At 33.4% G+C, this 15,616-nt stretch overlaps 1 protein-coding gene across 1 annotated transcript in view; it reads right to left on the reverse strand.

The window, feature by feature from the left end:
• The window catches only part of mEFG1 (mitochondrial translation elongation factor G 1), a 206,466-nt gene that overhangs the window by 172,171 nt on the left and 18,679 nt on the right, over nt 1-15,616 (reverse strand). Inside the window, exon 3 of the mRNA XM_090411581.1 lies at nt 13,458-13,583. Within this exon, the coding sequence (XP_090267707.1) occupies nt 13,458-13,583 (126 nt within the window). The remainder of the gene's footprint in view (nt 1-13,457; nt 13,584-15,616) is intronic.

A 15,616-nucleotide genomic window follows, 5' to 3' on the forward strand; every position in this document is an offset into this window, starting at 1 on the left:
GAACAGGCAAGGAGGCTGACTCAGTTGGTCAGAGTATCAAAAGGACAGTATGAGCAGCAGTTAGCTAATGAAAAAAAAACTATGGAATTCTTTTCATGTGTAGCAGCAAAAGAAAAAAAAAAGATTATGGTAGAATGATACCGACTGGAGAACATGGTATAAGGACCTCGTGGACGACAGGGCCATAAGGGGGTTTGCCAGCCATGTGAGGATAGGGAATATGTGGAACTACAAGGCTGGTGATTATGAGAAGCTCAGGAGACAGCTTGCAGCTGTAGAATGGAATGAGGAGTTGGATGGAAAGGAGATCAGTGATGTTTTGATGTTATTTAAGAACTATCTAGTAGAAGCAATGTCTAAATGTATTTCAATGGTCAGAAGGTTAAATAAGATAGGTGTTAAACAGATGAATGAAGAGATTAAACATATTTGCCTTCTTGAGAAAGAAGGCACGTATGGAGGCAACATAAGATGAGTGGTAATTATTAATTTTACGAAGAGTACAAAGAACAGGCAAGGAGGGTGACTCAGTTGGTCAGAGTATCAAAAGAACAGTATGAGCAGCAGTTAGCTAATGAAAAAAAAACTATGGAATTCTTTTCACATGTAGCAGCAAAAGAAAAAAAAAAAGATTATGGTAGAATGATACCGACTGGAGAACATGGTATAAGGACCTCGTGGACCAACAGGGCCATAAGGGGGAATCATCTTAATTGTAAGGGAAGTAGCACTCCCATGGTCTTCTAGCTGGATATATTCTCTTCTTCCTCTACTTTGAGGAAGATCCGCTCACTTTAATTTTTCCTATAAGACCTTATAGGCCAACTCTTCTTATTTTATGACCTTTAAGCTATTAGAGTACTCGAGGGCTATAGGGTCTTTCCATTTCTGGCCCTCTAAAGGTAGCAGTCCTACCAGTAGACTATCAATTGCTAGGCTAGTAACCTGACATGAGGAAGATTAATTTACTTTTAAGCCAATAGAGAAAGTTATTCGAAATGAATCTATGAAAAACGACCCTGGAATGGAAACGGTAAAATGAAAATGGAAATGGCAAAATATAATACATATAGCAAACCGGAATATAAGAGGAATAGCATATAAAGAAATAGAATAGGATCAAATATTAAATAAAAGAAAATTTCAGGGATGCTTAAGGATCAAAGCTGTATAACTGAGAGGAGACCTCCACATAGCTTTTCAAGGACTGCGGAAAACTGACCAGGGCTTCTGACCTAATGTCCAATCCTAACCTTATCATGGTGCACCCTGTTGGGTATCCACCTGGATACTGAATGAATGAGGATGGGCTGGCAATTTAGAATTTAGTAGACAAAATTGTATACTTATTGGCTTAAACCAAAATGCAAAATGATGGTACAACATGACAAAATTTCATGTGGCTGGGGCATCGCCAGGTTAAACAATGCCCCCCCCCCCATTGTTTTTGCCAGGGAACCAGGGCACACAGAGAAAAGTCAGCTCCTGTAATAAATCTGAAAACACGCCCCAACTCAACATCACCAGAGTTAAAGACTGGTACTATCAACATAAGAAGCCTGAATGGCAAAGAAATGGAGCTAGCTGAGGAATTAGATATATACCAGATTGACATAATAGGGCTGACTGAAACAAAAAAGGCAAAAACTGGTGAGATCTTGCTGAGCAAAAAATACAAATTATTATATTCAGGCAATGATAATCAAGGAAAAGAAGGAGTAGCCATAGTATTCCACACTAAATACGAGGCTAATCTTCTTGAATGGCAGGCAGTCTCAAGTAGAATGATGTGGGCAAATATGAGAATGGGAAACTGGACAATGAGACTTATTTGGCCTATGGTCCCATAGAAGGTTCTACTAAGGTAGAAGTGGAGGAATTTTTTGAGGCTTTAGAGAAAGCAACCGACACAATGAAAAAGGAAAAGTCAGTCCTTGTTGGGGATCTAAATAGCAGAGTAGGAAATGATTGTGAGACACAAAAATATTTTGAGAAAATTTGCAGAAAAGAGCAAAGCTCATAATAATCGCAAATACCCGTTGGATTTATGCTCAGGATATGGATTAGTTATTACTAACACCATGTCCCAACATAAAAATGTGCACAAATTCACATGGAGAGAAGAGGCAAGGAATAAGAAAAGTCTCATTGACTATGTTATTGTTGATAGTGATGTTTTCTCCCTCGTGCAGGACACCAGTGTGTACAGAGGATTTAAAATTGGAAGTGATCACTATTTAGTCTTAAGCAGGATAAATTGAATTTCATATTGAAAAGAATAACACGCAAGAAACTTTTAAAGCGAATAAAAGTTGAGCAGTTCTCAGATGTGAAATATAGACTAAAATACACAAAAATTATTGAACAAAAAATGAAAAAGTTTCAGAACAAGAACCAAATCTTGGAGATTCAGTGGCAAGCCTTGAAGTAAATCCTGATTGATTCAGCCAGAGAGAGGCATGTGGTGAGGTTGTCTGCAAGGATAGAAAAATCAGAACTCCATGGTGGACACAGGAAGTTAAAGAAGAAAGCATATCAAAAGTTCCCGGCAAATAAGTCAGCTTGTGCTCTTAGAGAATACAGAGACAAATGTAAGAAATCTAAACACTGTGTAAAACTAATTAAACAAAAGTCATGGGAGGACATTGGCAAGAACATAGAAGAAAATAAATATCAAGAAGGTGACAAAAAATTCTGGAGGTTGTTGAAGAAGCTTAGAAATTGAGGAAGGAGTGCTATAAAAGGAGTTAGAGATGATAAAGGTGACTTGAAAATGGGAGACAAAGATATCCTTGAAGTATGGAGTAATCACTTCGAAAAATTGCTAAATGAAACAAGCAGTGATGACAGCACGGTGGTAAAACAAATTCAGAAATACACATCCATACTTGAAGCCATCAAAGGCTTGAAATGTGAAAAGGCAGCAGAAGTAGATATTATTCAACCAGAAATGATGAAGTATGGTGGTATAAAAGTCTTACAGTGGCTGCACTGTATAGTTCAGAATGCCTGGACGAATTCCCAATGATTGGAGTAGAGCTCTCATAGTACCCATATGTAAAAGGAGAAATAAAACTGAATGTGAGCATTACAGAGGTATTTCCCTACTGAGTGTTCATGGTAAGATTTATGCAAGTATCCTTGAGAAACGGCTGAGAAGAATTGTGGAAGAAAAGCTTGGTGAAGAACAAGCTGGATTCAGGCCAAATAGAGGCTGTCAGGATCAGATCTTCGCTTTACGACAAATAGTTGAGCAATCATGGGAATATAACAAAGATCTGTATTTAAGTTTTATCGATCTAGAAAAGTCATATGACAAGGGATAAGAGAGAAGCTATTCAATACGCTACAGTTATATAGTGTCAATGGGGCATTATATCAAGCAATACTTAGTCTTTATTTGAGTTGTAAGTCAGCAGTTAGAACTGAAGTAAGTACAGGAAGATGGTTCAATGTTAAAACTGGTGTGAGACAAGGATGTACATTATCCCCTCTGTTATTCATTATCTATATAATATGGATCACATTATGAAGGAAAGTGGTATTAAACATGATATCAAAATTGGAGATGTTAATGTCAGCTCTTTGCTTTATGCGGTCGATGTTATACTTCTAAATAAATTCGCTACACGTTTGCAAGATTCTCTGACTAAATTGAATAACTGTTGTAATAGATATGGTATGAAGGTCAGCATTAAAAAGACAAAGACAATGAAAATAGGCAGAATCATTGAAAATGTCAACTTCGTTGTGAACGGAGAACCTGTGGAACAAGTAAAACATTTCAGCTACTTAGGCACGATTTTTAGTGAAGATGGTAAATTAAATATGGAAATAGACAACAGAATCAACAAAGCTAGAATGGTAGGAAGTCAACTGAATAAATTCATGTTGAATAAGAGAGAAATTAGTGAGAACACTAAATTTGTTGTATACAAGGGCGTTCAAACTAGTTTTAACTGATGGATCTGAGAGCTGGGTCAGAAGTAAAACACTCCACCAAAGACTATGACCGCAGATATGAGACTCCTGAGAAAGATTATAGGTGTGAACAGATGGCATCAATGGCAATATCATATTAAAAATGAGGATATTAGGAAAGAACTTGACATTGTCAGCATCCCGGAATGCATTAGCAGAGCTAATCTCAGGTGGTATGGTCACTTAAACAGAATGGGACAGGAAAAATTAGCAAAACAAGTGTTCTCTGGCAGGTTGGCAGGAAAAAGGGCCAGATTAAGACCAAGATGTAGGTGGATTGATACTGTACAAAGTGCCTTAGATGATAGAAATATAAGATCTGATAATGTTGGAGTCTTGATAAGTAACAGACTGATTTGGAGGAAAATTGTAGATAGGAAGTTAGTAATGATTTAAATTTTTCATGTAGTACTATCATATCCTGTATACCCCTTGAGGGTACATGGGAGGAATTTGAGGATGATGAAGAAAATTTCAAATAGCAGTAATTACTGAAACAACAACAAAAAAAAAAAAAAAAAAAAATTAAAAGGAACCATGAAAACTGAAAATTTTAATGTAATATATAATGGAGTTGACAGAGACCACCAAAGAACACAAGCAGGTGTTATGATTTGGATTCATAATTCACTTTCAAAACAGTTAAAATATTATAAATTATGGAATGAACGAATAATAGAAGCTAGAATAAAAATAGAGTATTTAACAGTAATTGGTTTATATGTCCAGAAGAAGGAAGAGAAGATGATAATATTGAATTTTATAATCAATTAGAATATATATATATATATATATATATATAATAAAATAAATAAAAATGATTATGTAATATTAGCAGGAGACTTAAATGCAAGAATTGGAAACACAAAAATTAATAATAATATAGGAATATATGGAGAACATACTCTAAACAAGAATGATAAAAATTGATCAACTTTGAAGTTTATAATAACCTTAAAATAATGAATTATTTCTATAAACATAAAGACATAAATATACTTGGGCAGCAAGAGGATGAAAATCAATATTAGATTACTTTATCTTAAATGAAAAGACATCAATGTTTTCTTCAATGTTATGTAGAGTTCACGGAGGATTTGAAATAAGTAGTGACCAGTTCCTCGTTAAAATAAAATTAAGATTATCACCTAAATTGGCTACAAATAACAAGAAGAGAAAGAAAATGTAAAACTTTTTTTTTTATAAAACTAGATTATTAAATGACATAAATATACAATGGCGATATGAACAAAGAATTAATTATATTTAGTTAAAATAAAACGAAATGAAGAAATAGAAATAGAATAGCTTAATATAAAATAAAAACAATACTAAATACAGCAGCAAATGAAAGCTTAGGAAAGACCAAAAAATTCAATAAAAATAAAAAACTGAAGCTATGATACAATACAATCAAAGAAATAATCAAAATGAAAAAAGACGCATATCATAAATGGTTAAGCAGTAAACAATTAGAAAATGAAATAGAATATAAAAGAATAAGAACCATAGTTAAAAGAAGTCAGACAAACACAGAGCATCAAGGAACAAATTTGTTTCTAATTTAGAACATGATTTATATAAACTATATAAGATTTTGAAACATTTAAGTACAGATACTACAGAAAGCGTAAAATTAAACACCCAATTGAAATTAGAAGAATTTCTAAATTTCTATACAGAATTGTGGAAAGAAATATTTTAAAAAAGATAACTGTCAAACATTTAATGAAAATGAAAAGGAAATAACTAAAGAAGAATTAGAAATCAGCATGAAAGAAACAAGAAATGGAAAATCACATGGAGAAGATTAGTTATGTTCAGAATTATATAAATATGCAAGAATAAGGTTTAAAGAGACTCTTATCATTTTAAAATAAAATCTATTCAACAAGTAACCCACCAATAGAATGGAAAAAAGCAACAGTGATCCCCATCCTTAAAAAAAAGATAGTAGTAGAGCCCTAAAAATTATAGACATATAAGCATTCTAAATTTCTGTTATAAAACATATAGCAGAATTTTAAATAAACTAATAAAATATTCCAAAGGTTTTATTTTAGAAGTACAAAATGGATTTAGAAAAGGATGATCACGTATAGACCTGGTCTTTTGCCTAAAATTAATAATAGAGAAAAGAACAGGATACAATTTAGAAACACATATTACATTTGACTTTGAAAAAGCATTTGATAAAGTTAAAAGTATTTTATTTAACATATTAAGAGAAAGACAAATACCAAATAATATTCTAAAAGTTATAAGTATATATGAAAATAATCAAATACAAATAAGATTAAATTATGAACTATCATATCTGAGAGAGATAAATCAAGGAGTCCAACAGGGATGTCCTCTTTCAGCAACTCATTTTAATATTTATTTAAATGAAGTAATAATAAAATGGAATAAAAATTTCCATCGAGGTATTAAGCTTTCTCCTATTTTGAACTTAAACACTCTCCTTTTTGCTGATGATCAAATAATAATTACAAATAATTCTGAAGATAATTTACAGAAAGATATTTTAAATTTAAATGAAATAGCCAAAGATTATGGAATGATAATATCAACAGAAAAATCAAAAATAATAGCATTTAAAGGACAAGATTCAATAAAAACTAAACTAACAATAGATAAGATTTTAGAACAGGTGAATTCATTTAACTACCTAGGATGTATGATTACATATGAAAATGAAAAAAAAGATAAAAACCTACAAATCATGAAATATTTAAAAATAACGGTGTAATTAACTCTATATTTAAACCTAACCTAGTTCAAAAACAAACTAGATTAAAAGTAAATGGAACATTTATGGAAGTAAAATCTGGACAATAAAAAAAAAAAAAAAAAAAAAAAAAAAGAAGATTAATAGCTGAATTAAGCTTATGAGAAAAACTGCAAAGTATACTCTATTCGATCAAAAAAGAAATGAAAAAATTATGAAAGAATTAAACCAGGAATCAGTAATAAAAAAAATATAAACATAAATGGATGGAACAAGTTGAAAGAATGAAAACAGAAAGATTACCAAAACAAATTTTAAATTACAAACCATTAGGAAAAAAGAAAACCAGGATGTCCTCTAAAGAGATTCAACGATGACTTCTAAGGCTGAAACAGGCCACTGTAGGTCTAAATCCTTGTAAAGTGTGATGATGATTTAATGAGCAGTTCATAAAGGTCTTTCATCCTTGTGAATGTGACATCATGGAGAGTTTGAGAGCAGTGGATGAGGAGGAAGAGAGATTAACTGTGAGTGAACAAGAGGTATATGGGGAATTGAGCAAACTTGATGTTAATAAGGCTGTGGTACTTGATTATATATCACCACATATTTTGAAGGAATGTGCCAGGGAGTTGACATCTGCCTTGGCATATTTGTTTAATAAGTCTTACATTGGGTCAAGTTCCAAAGGTGTGGAAGGAAGGGAAGATTATACCCTTCATAAAGGAGGTAACAGAACTCAAGCATCAAATTATAGACCAATCTGTGTGTCAGGTGTTGTGGATTAAGTATTGAAGAGGCTAGGAACCAGGATTCAGAATTGTGTTGACAATAGTGGTATTATTATAATTATTACACTTATTACAATAAGATGACAGCTGCATTGAACAAGGGACATTGAAACAGAGTGGCACACTTAGATTTTGCAAAGAATTTTGATAGATTACATACATGATAAGTTGATATATAATGTTAAAATTTGGAAAACAAAGATGGGATGTAGAATTTAATCTTGCTGGGGATATACTGTTGGAGGCTGGGTTCCAGAAATACAACTTAAATCTACTAGCCACAAAAAAAGTTAGTTACTCACCCAACATATCAGTCTACTTTATATAAATATCATTATAGATGATTTAAGCAAAGGAGGTGACAAAACAAAGTAATATATTCTCATTACACATTACATGTAATTATACAGAAATATGCTTTCCTTTAATGTGAGTTTAAAATGTATGTAACAACTCGGTTTGTGTTTTCTTTTGTTTATAATGAAGGTTGAATTTATATAAATATTCCATAAAAAAATAATTTAATAGGAAAGAAAAATAATAAAATTCATGATAGCAAGAAAGTAGATAGCACTTGATGAGGAGCCAGACTCACTTTTCAAAATGTACACAGTCACACGATTTAGTCTTTGACTTGTCTTTGCAAGATAATTGTATTTTTTAAATAACAGTATTAAAAAGCATTTATTACATGCAATTTTCAAAAACTTTGAAGACTGTATTCCCTCAATCTGTTCTCAAATACACAATTCCACAGGCCAGTTATCATCTTGGTTACCCAAATTAAAAGTTATCAGCAATCCCTTCCTTAAAAATGGCTACAGCCAAAATACTATCAACAAAATTCTTCACAAGACAAAAATAAACTAGACTACAATAAAACTAACAATTCCATACATTAAAGGGATATCAGATAAACAGAATACTACAGAAATACCACCTTAATGCCACCTTTAAACCTCCTGCAAAATTAAAGAACTTATTCAACTTATTCAATTCAATTCAAAGTAATTCAGAATCGTATTTATAGAAAAAGTGAAGAAACTCTAAGTGAAACACAATTCAGCTTTCGGAATGGTTTTGGTACTAGAGAGGCCCCTTTCTGTACCCAAATATTGATACAAAAATGCATAGAAAAACAGAAATCTGTCTTTATGTGTTTCATAGATTTTGAAAAAGCATTCTATTAAGTTATTTTTATTAAGATTTTGAAAAAGCTTCTATTAAGTTAGTGTGTCTGACAAAGTCAGACACACTAACTTAATAGAAGTCCTTCAACAAACAAGGCTAGACGAACAAGACATAAGACTAATAACAAATCTGTATTGGAATCAGTCAGCTACCATTCAATTAAACAACATTACCACCAGTGATATTAACATCAAAAGAGGAGTGAGACAAGGATGTGTGCTCTCACCACTCCTGTTCAACATATGTGCAGAGGTAATCTTTAAAAAAGCATTGGAAGAATGTTCAGAGGGAATCACAATAAATGGAAAGATTGTTAACAACCTTCGATATGCAGATGACACCGTGCTAATTGCAGATAATATTATAGATCTCCAAAAACTCATTGACAGAGTATACATAGAAAGCCAAAGAATGGGAATAAATATAAACATCAACAAGACAAAATACATGATCATCAGCAAACATCCAGCCTCATCAATGAAACTGACACTCAATGGGAAAAATATTGATCAAGTGTCAAGATATAAATATCTTGGTTGCTGGCTTAATGAACGGTGGGATCCAGAAATAGATATAAAGACAAGGATTGAAGTTGCACGGCAGTCCTTCATGAAAATGAGAACACTATTCTGCAATAAAGACCTAAACATGGAAGTCAGATGCCGAATGCTGAAATGCTACGTGTGGTCTATTCTGCTCTATGGAGTTGAAACATGGACATTGAAGGCGACAACCATCAAGAAAATCGAAGCCTTTGAGATGTGGCTATACAGAAGAATGCTAAAGATATCATGGACAGAAAAAATTACCAATGAAGATGTCTTAAAATCCACTGGCAAAGCTAAACATCTTGTACAAATAATCAAGAAACGAAAAACATCATATCTTGGCCACATCATGAGAAACAGCAAATACCAACTTCTACAAACTATTTTGATAGGAAGAATTGGTGGCAAAGGAACTAGAGGAAGAAAAAGAATATCATGGTTTGACAACATCAAGATGTGGACAGGAAAGAGCAGTGCACAACTGCTCAGATTAGCACAAGAGCGCAGTTTGTTTGCCAAGATGGTCGCTGACCTTCGATAGAAGATAGCACAATAAGAAGAAGATTCAACTCATCCAAGGATCCACTTCCTCCATTGGCCCACCCTGGAGTATACCATATTCATTGCACCTGTAATTTTCCCTATATAGGTGAAACAGGATGCATAATTCCTATTTGAAAAAAGGAACATAAACGGCACATTAAATTTAATAACTATGGTAAATCCAATCTTTCTGTTTACATCACACCAAAACGTGGTATGAACATAAATTTAAGGAGGCCTGTGAAATTCTTATCAACCACCCTAATTTTAACAATAATGATGGTCTAAAAATCACAAGATCATGGAAGACATATTCTACCCACATAACCTTTTCATCCAAGAGTTAATTATAAATAGGACTATAAGTAATCCAGGATCTTAACTCTAATATAACAACTCTCATGTTAAATTAGGACACCACTTTTGCTGTAATAAAGCTATATATATGAATTTGTTCTCTGATAATGTTATACATAAAATATAGCTTTTGATATCGTTCCTCACCCAATAGAGGCCAGGCCAGTTCAATAATGGTTGATCAAATCATTCCCTTTCATACTTTTGAAATGTAATATACCTTTTCTCTGTGTGTGTGTGTGCGTGCACTCCAGATGACCTTAATATGAAGGTCAAAACATCGGGAAATTAAAGTAATTATTTCTAATTGCTTGGTGAAGAACAAGCTGGATTCAGGCCAAATAGAGGCTGTCAGGATCAGATTTTCACTTTACGACAGATAGATGAGAAATCATGGGAATATAACAAAGATCCATATTTAAGTTTTGTAGATCTGGAAAAGGAACATGACAAGGTGCCAAGAGAGAAGCTATTCCAAACGATACAGTTATATGGCGTCAATGTGGCATTATATCAAGCAATACTTAGTCTTTATTTGAGTTGTAAGTCAGCAGTTAGAATTTTAAGTACAGGGATATGGTTTAATGTTAAATCTGTCAGACAAGGATGTACATTATCTCTTCTTCTTTAGTGCATCAATCTGAAGATTGGTAAGTATAGCAGCACATCACAACATCCTGTCTTGTGACCTCTTTTTTTTTTTTTTTTTTAATCTTTATAACTCTTAGGACCAGTTAGCATCAACATTATCCCCTCTGTTATTCATCTATATGGATCACATTATGAAGGAAAGTGGTATTAAACATGATATCAAAATTAGAGGCGTTGATCTCAGCTCTTTGTTTTATGCGGATGATGTTATATTTCTAAATAAATCTGCTACAAGTCTGCAAGATTCCATGACTAAATTAAATTACTGTTGTAAGGTCAGCATTAAAAAGACAAAGACAATGAAAATAGGCAGTAACATTGAAAATATCAACTGCATCGTGAATGGAGAACTTATAGAACAAGTAAAACATTTCAGTTACTTAGGCACGATTTTTAGTGAAGATAGTAAGTTAAATATGGAAATAGACAACAGAATCAACAAAGCTGGTATGGTAGGAAGTCAACTGAATAAATTTATATAGAATAAGAGAGAAATTAGCCAAAATACTAAATTAGCTGTATACAAGACAGTGTTGAAACCAGTTTTAACTTATGGATCTGAGAGCTGGTCAGAAGTAAAACACTTGACTAAAGACTAGAGACCGCAGATATGAGAGTCCTGAGAAAGATTATAGGCGTGAACAGATGGCATCAATGGCAACATCATATTAAAAATAAGGATATTAGGAAAGAACTTGATATTGTTGATGTATGCATCAAGGAATGCATTAGCAGAGCTAATCTCAGGTGGTATGGTCACTTAAGCAGAATGGGAAAGGAAAGATTAGCAAAACAAGTGTTCTCTGCCAGTTGGTGGGAAAAAGACCCAGAGGAAGACCAAGATATAGGTGGATTGATACAGTAAAAAGTGACTTAGAAGATAGAAATATAAGACCTGATAATATTGGAGTCTTGACAGGTAACAGACTGATTTGGAGGAAAATTGTAGATAGGAAGTTAGTAATGATGTAAATTTTTCATGTAGTACTATCATATCCTGTACACACCTTGAGGGTACATGGCAGGAATTTGATGATGATTTTTATAATTTCTTTGTCTCTCACTCAATCTCTTAAGTGAACTTATTATAATAACAATATCCCAGATCCAAATCTGTGATATTCATGACTCAGGTAGGTCAACTCTGGTATATAATGACAACCAGTGAGAAGACACAAATTCTCATGCCAAAGCACTGTTTCGAAGGCTTCTCAGTTTATTATAATCGCTGGCCTTATAGTTCCACATGTTACTTCTTTGTCAGAATAATATCGTGACAAAGAAGTAACATGCTCTCAAAGTTCTCACATGCATTGTCCTCTATCAATTTAAAACTCCATATCCACGTTCACTCATGGGAAGAATAACAGCCATCTTTTCTCTATTTTGCTTGCTTTCTTCTTACTCTATTGTTATATTCACACATCACAATAATATTGTGATATTTATATAATTTATATTGTGATACAATATAAATTATTTATCTGTTTATGCAGTACACGATTCTCTTCAGGTAACCTGGTCTCTAGTAGGATTCAATTGCATATTTATTCTGTTAACCTCTATATCACACAAATCTCATACTCTACTTATGTTCACTATATTACTCATACTACTAAAGCATTGGAGACTTCTACTTGGTATTATGTACCGAACCTATGACATTCTATTCTTATAAGGAAATCCTCTGCTCTCAGCAGAGTCTCAATAATTAATGGCAATAATTTTTAGTCCCATTACACCTACCAATGTCAAGAACCGCATTGCATTTATTCCTGATGATTCTGGCATTAGTAGATACACACACACACACACACGATAACCAACCATCAGACTGATGAGTATTCTGGTAACTCTTAAAACATGACCACCTTGCCTAGAAAGTTGGAGTTGATTCCTCAAACAAAGTGACCACTATATTTCCACAGTTTTCACTTTTCTCTTTTTGACAGTCATAAGCCTCTATATACAAGTAGCCCAGTCATGAAGACACTTCATGTGCAAACTTTGTTTGCTAACACTTGGATAAAGGATTAAAGATGCCAAGAATATAATTTCTTGGCATCTTTAATTTACGTTTAATTATTGTCTTGTATATTTTCCAATTTAACTTTGGTTAAGAGAATTTTGGAAGTTAATAGATGATGTAGTGGATGATAAGATCACTAGAGGCATGCAGCTAACTGGTTGTGTTAAATTTGCATGTTATACGGATATTCTCGAATAGATGACAACATTGGTGGAATCATGAAAAATAAAGATATCAGAAAGAAACTTGATATTATCAGCACTGAAAATTATGTAAATAGGGTTAATCTAGTATATGGTAATATTTACACTTAAGCAGAAAATGAGAGAGAAAAGATTACCAAAAGAGGTGTATAATGCAGGATGGGAGGGGGAAAAAAAGATCTAGGTGGATCGATGTAGTAAATAGCGTAAGACCTAAGAAGACCAAAGTGTAAGATCTGACAATAATGCAGACCTGATAAATAACATTAGTTTGGAAGAAAATTGTAAACTTAATTGTGTAGTACTATAATACTAATCTGTGTAACCCTGTGAAGATACATACACGAATTGATAATGCTTGTTCTTTTGTCTCTACATTTGAGTCTTAAATATATGATGTGTACTGAAAAATGTAAAAGTAATTTTACCTACCTCATGCATTTCTGCAATGCGACCTGTATAAAACAGAAGCCGCTCTGTTAAGGTTGTCTTTCCTGAATCAATGTGAGCTGAAATTCCAATATTACGCATAAGTTCCACATCTTTTTGAACCTGACCCTGAAACATTTTGATATATTCAAATTTAGTACAATAAAAAATATATTTTGCACTGAATTTTTGTACACAATAAAGCATCAAGGATACAGACAATTTTATATTAATCCATATTTAATTAAATAAACAAAAAATTCATCAACAAAATCTGAAAGGAGCAGCAGGAGGTATAAAACGAAATAGGAGCAAAAGCTTCTGTTAATGAACAGTATGGAATATCTCAATTATGAAAAGGCAAAGAGACATATGGTGAATATTCCACAACCAATTCACTGTATAAGACTGGGCCACTTAGTGGTACTATGGATTACTCATACTACTAAAGCATTGGAGACTTCTACTTGGTAGGATTTAATTCCATTGCAATTTGGCAATGCTGCTTTCCTATCTTGTCAGTATTCTCAGAATACAGACAAGATAAGAAGTAATACATCAAACCATATAGCAATATATTCATCGCATTGTATGTTTAAGCTACTGTAGTCCCCTATTCAACCGTTGACCACGGTTTCAGTTATCCGTGGTCAACCCTGGTCCGAAAATATTAAATAACAACAATTTATAATTACATTAACAAAGTGGATATTAGATTCAACATTATATCAAAGCTGAATATTTGTAAAAACTATGAGAGTTTCATAAGTTAACCTGGAGATTACGAGAATACAATCATTGGCAAGTTGCACTACCTACTTAAGTAGCTAAGGCAACTTGGGGATGCTGATGATTGTATTCTCGTAAGATCTCCAACTTACGGAACTTTCATAGTTTCTAAAAACATTCAGCTTTGAAATAATGTTGGATCTAATATCCACTTTGCCTATATTTTACATTGCCAAAATGAAGCTATATGGCTCTTTCTTTTAGTAATAGACAATTCGGCTGATCCCAGAGGTAGTCCAACACCAGGGCAACTGGTGCAAAGGTGGAGAAAACTACACACAGCTTGCAGCCTTTTGAAAATCAGGAATATCAGGAATTGCGCTTCGTTCTGAGTAGTTCTTGGTTATTAGATCGGCTGTCATGGTATCGCAGTGCTTATGTTCAAGTAACCCATATTTTACTTAATAATGGCCCCAAAAGGCAAATGAGAAATATGCTATGAGGACTCTCAACATACTACAGCTAAACATCAATGGCACTCAAAAAAAGATGGAAGAGCTTAAGAATGTTTTATACAAAAATAACATCCACAATGCATGCTTACAAGAAACAAAACTAAACCCAAATATGAAGCTTCAAATCAAAGGCTATTCAACATTAAGAAAAGACAGACCAGATCATTCTGGCAGAGGTCTAGCTATACTCTTACGGACCAAACACAATAAATATAAAGAAATTTTATCAAATACAAACAGCAGTATAAATAGTAACACAGAGGTTCAAGCAGTCAACATATTTCTACCAAACCGCCTTATTACAATAGTCAATGCATATCACCCAGATAACACAGATACAAATACAGAACTACTTAAGCAACTAAGTCAAACAATGCCAGATACAAAGATCCTTTCAAAAGATCTAAATGCCAAAAGTCGAACTTCAGGCTCCTCATAACTAGATCAGAAAGGAGCACAAATTATTATTATTATTATTATTTTGGGCGACTCCAGGAGTCCTTAGACTCATCGAGGGAGGCCCTAAACATCATGTCCACACAACTATGCAATTACATTCTCACAGTATCTATCATACCTTGTCTTGAACTCGTTCACCGTCATAGCACCCACAACAGACTCTGGCAGCTTATTCCACTCATTTACCACTCTAAAAGTAAAGAACCCAGCTCTAACACCCCTGCTAACCACACTCTTGCCCAGCTTCCATAGGTGTCCCCTAGTTCTCCCACCACCAGTCCTGATCTCAAAAATATCCTCTGAATTAATCCTATAGAATCCCTTTAGCAATTTGAATGTCTCAATCATATCTCCCCTCCTCCGCCTATCAACTAGTTTCTGCAACCCACAAATCTTCAACCTGTTCTCATATGGTTCATTCCATAGACCTGTTATCATCTTAGTCACTCGCGTCTGGAT

The sequence above is a fragment of the Typopeltis vanoorti genome, chromosome 21 (assembly GCF_054136105.1).
Source record: "Typopeltis vanoorti isolate ZY-2024b chromosome 21, IOZ_Tvanoo_1.0, whole genome shotgun sequence".
In the NCBI taxonomy this organism is placed as follows: domain Eukaryota; kingdom Metazoa; phylum Arthropoda; class Arachnida; order Uropygi; family Thelyphonidae; genus Typopeltis; species Typopeltis vanoorti.